The following is a 7,116-nucleotide window of genomic DNA, read 5'->3' on the forward strand; positions in this document are numbered from 1 at the left end:
TGATATGTGTTTGTGTGCTAGGTGTCCTATAGGGCCCAGTGGCTCATCCTCCCCAATTACTTGAGGTAGACACTTTGGTGTACCCCTTTGTGGGCTTTGTGCACAGTCTTGTTGTAGTTAAGCCTTGATTGTTGTTGGTATCACTGGGAGGAATTGACCTTCAGGCCAGTTGGCTGTGAGAATCAGCTGTGTCAACAGTGGGAGAACTTCTGTGCTGAAAACACCCTTATGGGGCAAGGCTTGCTTCAGTGGGGCTTTGGTGCTCACTGAGTCTGCCCCCTGAGTGTGTCCCTTATGGATCTGAGGAGTTGTAATTGGATGGTCCCACTCTGACCACTGGGTACACTGGCTCTTGGATCTAAGGAGGGGCTAATTTAGCCTCTGCCTGAGGCTACCCAGCAGGAGCTACGAAGAGATCTGCAGATTCCCCTTGCTTTCTTGGGGTTTGGAGGTGCCCAGATGAGGCCCAGCTGTGAAACAATGCAAGCTGCTGTGGGGCCTTGGGCCTTCTCTTGGAAGTTCTGGGTCTGTCTGGCCCAGCTGCGGTTTGTTAGGTAATTTTCAGATTGCAAAGGGCCAGGGCATTCATATGCAAAAGCCTCTGCGCAGAGCTTGGGTGGGGTGGGGTCTCAGGGAATCAACAGGGCAGAGTAAACAGCTATGCCTGAGCCTCAGTCCTTCCCTAAGAGGCCCCGCATCTCAGTGTCCCGGTAATCACTGCAATCACCTCTGAGAGAAAGCCGCCCTCGAGTTCTGAGTTCTGCCTGCTGCCAGACAGTCCAGTTTCTCCCCGTATGAGTCTGGAATCCCAAAGACTTCCTGGAACTGGAGTTCAGAGCAGTTGGGGGCTTGTGACTCCCTCCTAATTCAAAAAGACAGCCGCGTCCTCAGTTGCCAGCCCTTTCCGAGTGCGCCTCTGTACCTCTGCCCTTTACTTCCCCACTTCTCTGAATCTCAGTGTGCATTTCTCTTTCCTTCTAGTTGTAGAATTTCCACTCAGCCAGCCTTCCTGTAGTTCTGGATGATGTCCGTTTTGTCTTTTAGTTGTATTTTTGAAGTTGTTGTGGGAGGCACCAATTTCTGGTGTTTACCTATGCCGCCATCTTGGTTTCTCTCACATCTTTTTATTTTAAAATGAATTAGTAAATGACCTTGCTTCATGAGAAACAGCCAAACCATTCACACATATAAAACTGAGGTTATGAACACTGTTTAATTTAGCAAATGATTTGGTACAGTAACTCACTGACAGTCTAATGTGCCAAACCATTCTTTAGCTCTTAACATTTTTTTCAGACCATTTTATTTATATATATACTAGAAGCCCGTTGCATGAAGTTTCGTGCAATAGGCCTTCTTTCCGCTGGCTGATGGCACTGGTTTTCCTCTGGCACCCGGGACCCAGGCCTTTGGTCCGGCCACAGCAGAGAAGCCAAGCCTCTTCAGTCTTCAGTCTTCAGTCTTCACTCCAGCCAGAGCCCACAGTCTTTGCTCTGTGCCTACATATGCAAATTAACCGCCATCTTTGTTGGGTTAATTTGCATGGTCGCTCTGATTGGCTGGTGGGTGTAGCAGAGGAATGGTCAATTGGCATGTTTCTCTTTTATTAGTGTAGACATGGGGGATTAAGCCACAACCCCAGGCAGGCATGCGCCCCAACCAGAAATTCAACTGTAACCTCCTGGTTCATAAGTTGATGCTCAACCACTGTGCCACACCGCTGGGCAGACCACTAAATATTTAGTGCTTTTTTTTTTTCTTTTTAAAGATGTTTTTATTGATTTCAGAGAGGAAGGAAGAGGGAGAGAGTGATAGAAACATCAATGATGAGAATCATAGATCGGCTGCCACTGCCTCCTGCATGCCCCCTACTGGGGATCAAGCCTGCAATCAGAACATGTGCCCTTGTCTGGAATTGAACCTGGGACCCTTCAGTCTGCAGGCCTACGCTCTATCCACTGAGCCAAACCAGCTAGGACTGATGCTGTCTTTTATAAGCAAACATGACTTCATAATTACAACTATAAAAGTATAATCTTTTACTTAATCTCATCTGAAAAATTTGAAAGAAAGGCATTTTTCCTTTGATTGATTTAGGAAGTAAAACCAATTCAGCTGATACAATGACTTTTGCTAAAACCTGGGTATCTAAATGTTTTCCAGCAAAGACAACATGCATATTCGTAGGAAGAAGACATCTATTGCTATCCTGATGACTTTGGTATAGCGTCATCTTGAGCCTGTGTTACAACAGTGCCCTTTTTAAATAAAATCTCTTCATTAATGAAGGCTGAGTGTCCGTTTGTGTTTTATTATTAAACATGAATTGTGCCTAACAGTTAATCATGCTTTTATTGTCAGAGATAGGATTTAAAGAAATATCAACATTTCTTGCTGCCCCCAAAATGGATTAAATAAAACTGTGGCACTCCCTAATAAAGAAAAAGTGAAACTCATAAGTAATTGGGAATTCCTGATGATTTTGTCTGACTACCATGTGGACAGATATACTGTTAGAAGAATTTATTTCTTTATTTGTAAAGTATTTCAACTTTTTAGCAACACTCATGCTAATAAATGTTCAGAGGTACTTGAAGTAGTAATAATGACTCTACTAGTGAATGATGCACCTATGTCACATTATAGCATATTGGTCCCTTTTGTATCTCATTTACATGTTATAAATGTGTCTATTTATGGAGCTTACCATAATCCATTAAGCTTTTTCAAGAATTTGTAAGCATTCCCTTAAGAATTCTACCATTCATTGTATTTCTTTCTCTTTTCTTGCATTAATCTCACATATCTCTACTTATTTGTCCACAATCAGATTCTTCTTATGTGAATGCAACTTATTTTTCACATTCATTTCCTTCTTTCCTGAAAAATCTCTCAAGACAGAAATCCTGACTGCATCTGCTGAGGAAGCAGCAAGCAGTCCATATTAGTTGTGTTAGCTCTACTTAAAAAAAAATGTTTTTTATTGATTTGAGAGAGAGAGAGAGAGAGAAACATGGATCTGTTGCCTCCTGTAAGCACCCTGACCAGAGAGCAAACCTGTAACATGGGACATCCAGCTCTTTCTTCAGTTCATCTTTATTTTTATCACCTTCATCAAGAATCAAATTAAATTTTGACTTTTAGCCCAGCCAGTGGGGCTTGATCTCTCGTGCGGGATGTGCAGGAGGCAACCAATCAATATTTTTCTCTCATCAGTATTTCTGTCTTTATCCCTCCCCCTTCCTCTCTCTAAAATCAATAAATATATTTTTTTAAAAGACATAAAAATTTAAATTTGACTTTTAATTTTGGTATACACACATTTTCCTATCTGTGTATGCAAAGAATCTTTTGGGTACTGTGCTATGTATAGTTTTTTCTTTTTTTTTAATATATATTTTATTGATTTTTTACAGAGAGGAAGGGTGAGGGATAGAGAGTTAGAAACATCGATGAGAGAGAAACATCCATCAGCTGCCTCCTGCACACCTCCTACTGGGGATGTGCCTGCAACCAAGGTACATGCCCTTGACCGGGATCGAACCTGGAACCTTTCAGTCTGCAGGCTGACGCTCTATCCACTGAGCCAAACTGGTTATGGCCTTTTTTTTTTTTTTGAAGAATGCTGTTGTTCGTTCTGCAGGAATTTCATAGTCCAATTGACTGTGTTTTGGGCTAATATGGTGACCTACAAACATTCTTTAACATAACTTTTTTGTGTTTGCTCAATTTTTTCAGATGGAAAAATTAATATTTTTGTTGTGTACATCAAGATACTGTTACATGGCATTCTGAGATCTCAAATGAAAATTAGTTATGGCATATAATCATACAACCACTATTCTACTTGTCAGTCAGATTTAAAGTATTTTGATTGTTTTATGGATCCTGTGAACTCAATCACAAAATTTCGTCTAGTAGCTCATTATAGGTGCAACCGAGGGAAATACTATTGCAAAGCCCATTGATAGGCTGTGCAATAATGAACTGCTTATTTTATTCTGCTTTTATTCCTCCCTAGGTATAAAATAATTACTGGAAAGCCTTCTGGTGCAATATCTGGAGTACAGAAAGCAGAAAATGGACCAATCGACTGGAGTGGAGACATGCCTGTTTCTTGTAGTCTTTCTCTGTGAGTATATCTCCTCTTTTGCAGTTTGGTGTTTAGAATATTAATTAACTAAAATCACAAATCCTTGAGTGTAGTTTATTGTTGTTTGTTTTATTAGATGTTATTAAAGCATATGCTTTGATTTGTGATTTTTGTCTTTGTGGTGATATAAAAATTAATTACTAGTATAATGTATAAATAATTTTGCCAGACCTCTGTGAGGACATACATTTTGTAGGTTGCTTGGAATTCTGTGCAATGTGGGGAACCAGGTTAAGACCTTGGTGTCTTTTATACTGACTTGCATATTGGCAGACCAAAAATAGTGGTCTGCCAATATGCAAGTCAGTATATAGATAAGAGTAACTAGAATTCTAAAAAACAGGCACTAAAGAAGTTTACTATATCCTCATTTTTAAAGAGTATTCATATTACTGAAAAGGTGAGAAGTAAGAGTTTTCAATTTCCATCATTTCAAAAGTTCAAATGGGTTTAATTTGGCAGCAGAATTAAACTAAATATATACATATATATTCTCAGATATGAATCCTGTTACCACAAAGAAAGATTTGAAGTAAAATAAGTTAAAAGTAGATGCCCTGGCCAGTGTAAGTCAGTGGTAAGAGCATGGCCTGTGGACTGAAGGATCCCGGGTTTGATTCTCTTCAAGGTCACGTACCTCATTTGTGGGCTGCATTCCAGCCCCAGTCGGGGCACATGCAGGAGGCAGCCAATCGATGTCTCTCTCTCACATCAGTGTTTCTCTCTCTGTGTCTCTCCTCTTCCCTTCCATTCTCTCTAAAAATGAATGGAAAAGGTATCCTCAAGTAAGGATTAACAAAACAAAACAAAAAAGTAGAGAGTAAATTATTTTAGGTTTTACTCTGGAAATAAAGCTGAGACACTTACCAATATGTAGAATTTGTGATTAATGAATTAACTGCCATTTTCTCTGAGTGTGATAATTGTATACTACACAAGTGAATACACACATACAGGTCATGATTTACTGACCTATTATAATTTCTTTTTGTATGACTTTAACATATAAATATGTATATTTATATAGCACAAACAAAAAATATTACCTCTCATTTTATGTATTGATTTCTGTGAAAACTCATTTAAACCAACAGTTTCATTGCCAAAATCCTTTCTGAAAACCACTGTTTTGACAGTTTTATTGCATTGTTTTTAAGTTTCCAAAATAAAATTATGTCATCCAGCTAGAATTACCAAGAGAAATTCATTTTATTGGAGAGAAGAAATTTAATATTATAATAATGACTTGTGTTAAATTTTGATTTATAAAATATTCATTTTGGTAATCTCAGGCAAAACACAAAATTTAAAGTGGTCAAGAAATGATTATTTTCTATGTAATAATTGTATTGCTGAAACCCAGAATCAATAATTTGACAATCTACACTGTGGATTGCATATTTTAGGAGAATAACAGGACTTACCTATCAAATCAGTCTTTAGCACCAAGTTATACATTCTTTAATAAAAATTGCTTAGGTACCAGAAAGCATATGATCTTTTTTTTGGTTATCCTCACCTGCGGATATTTTCCATTGATTTTTTAGAGAAAGTGAAAGGGAGGGGGAGAAGTAGAGAGAGACACATCGATTGGTTGCCTCCCACATGCACCCAGACTGGGCCGAGGTACATGTATCCAGCCTACAACCAAGGTACATGCCTTTGACTGGAATTGAACCCACAACCCTTCAGTCCACAGGCCGATGCTCTATTCACTGAATCAAACTGGCTAGGGCTTTTTTTTTTCTTTAAATATATTTTTATTGATTTTTTTAGAAAGATAGGAATAGATAGAAACATTGATTGGCTGCTTCCTGCATGCCCCCTACTGAAGCCTGCCACCTGGATATATAGCCTGTCTGAATTGAAACAGTGACCTCTTCGTTCATGGGTCAAGGCTCAACTACTGAGCCACACCAGTCAAACAATCTCTTTTCTTTTAATAGTAAGGATATTAAGTATTACTAATTAGCAATGAAAACAACTACCAAAAATGTATTGACTGCAAAAATAGGTAACCATCCTGCCCTAGCCGATTTGCTCAGTGGTTAAAGCATCAGCCCGGGGACTGAAGTATTAGGGTTCGATTCTAATCAAGGGCACGTCCCTCGGTTGCAGGCTCGATCCCACACAGACAGCCTCCCTCCCTGCCCCCCAGGGGGCACATGCAGGAAACAACCAATGGATATGTTTCATATCGATGTTTCCTTTCTCCCTTCCTCCCTGCTACCCTTCCACTCTCTACAAAAATCAATGGAAAAGAATACTCTCAGGTGAGGATGAACTAAGGATAAAATAAGCATTCCTTTAAAAGAAAAGATAACCATCTCTTTCTTATCCTATATAATAAAGAGCTAATATGCAAATAGTCATAACGGCTCAGATACTCAACACTGGGGGGAGAGGAATGGGGACCAGCCAGACACAAATGAGCTCACAAGAGAGGAATGGGGACCAGCCAAGCTGCGGCCCGGGAGAGGGGCAAGCCACACTCCCCATGGTCCCGAGTGCCAGTGCCTGCAGCTGCGGCCTGGGAAAGGAACAAGCCGCCCACTCTGCGGTCCCGGGCGCCTGCAGCTGCAGCCCGGGCAAAGCCCCCCGCCCATGGTCCCCTGTGGCTATGGCTGGCCCAGGCGGAGCCGGCCTGGATCCTGGGTGCCTGCAGCCAGCCAGAGGGAGGGAAGCCTGGGTCCCGGGTGCCTGCGACCGACTGGAGGAGGGAAGCCTGGGTCCTGGGCAAGGCAGAAGCAGTTGGGAGTGATCAGGCCAGCCGGGGAGCAGTTAAGGGTGATCAGGCCGGTAGGGGAGTAGTTAGGGGCCATCAGGCAGGCAGGCAGAGTGGTTAGGGGGCAATCAGGCTGGCAAGAGAAGCAGTTAGGAGCCAGCAGTCCCGGATTGTGAGAGGGATGTCTGACTGCCGGTTTAGGCCCGATCTGGCCTAAACCGGCAGTCGGACATCCCCC

General features: G+C 41.4%; 1 protein-coding gene across 4 annotated transcripts in view; it reads left to right on the top strand.

Moving 5' to 3' along the window:
- Positions 1 to 7,116, top strand: part of TBK1 (TANK-binding kinase 1) — a 55,015-nt gene that overhangs the window by 17,207 nt on the left and 30,692 nt on the right. For all 4 annotated transcript variants that reach the window (XM_006769618.2, XM_015567753.1, XM_015567752.1 and 1 more), the window contains one exon: positions 4,022 to 4,132. In XM_006769618.2, the coding sequence (XP_006769681.1) occupies positions 4,022 to 4,132 (111 nt within the window). The remainder of the gene's footprint in view (positions 1 to 4,021; positions 4,133 to 7,116) is intronic.

Source organism: Myotis davidii, unplaced genomic scaffold (genome assembly GCF_000327345.1).
Source record: "Myotis davidii unplaced genomic scaffold, ASM32734v1 scaffold523, whole genome shotgun sequence".
Lineage (NCBI taxonomy): Eukaryota > Metazoa > Chordata > Mammalia > Chiroptera > Vespertilionidae > Myotis > Myotis davidii.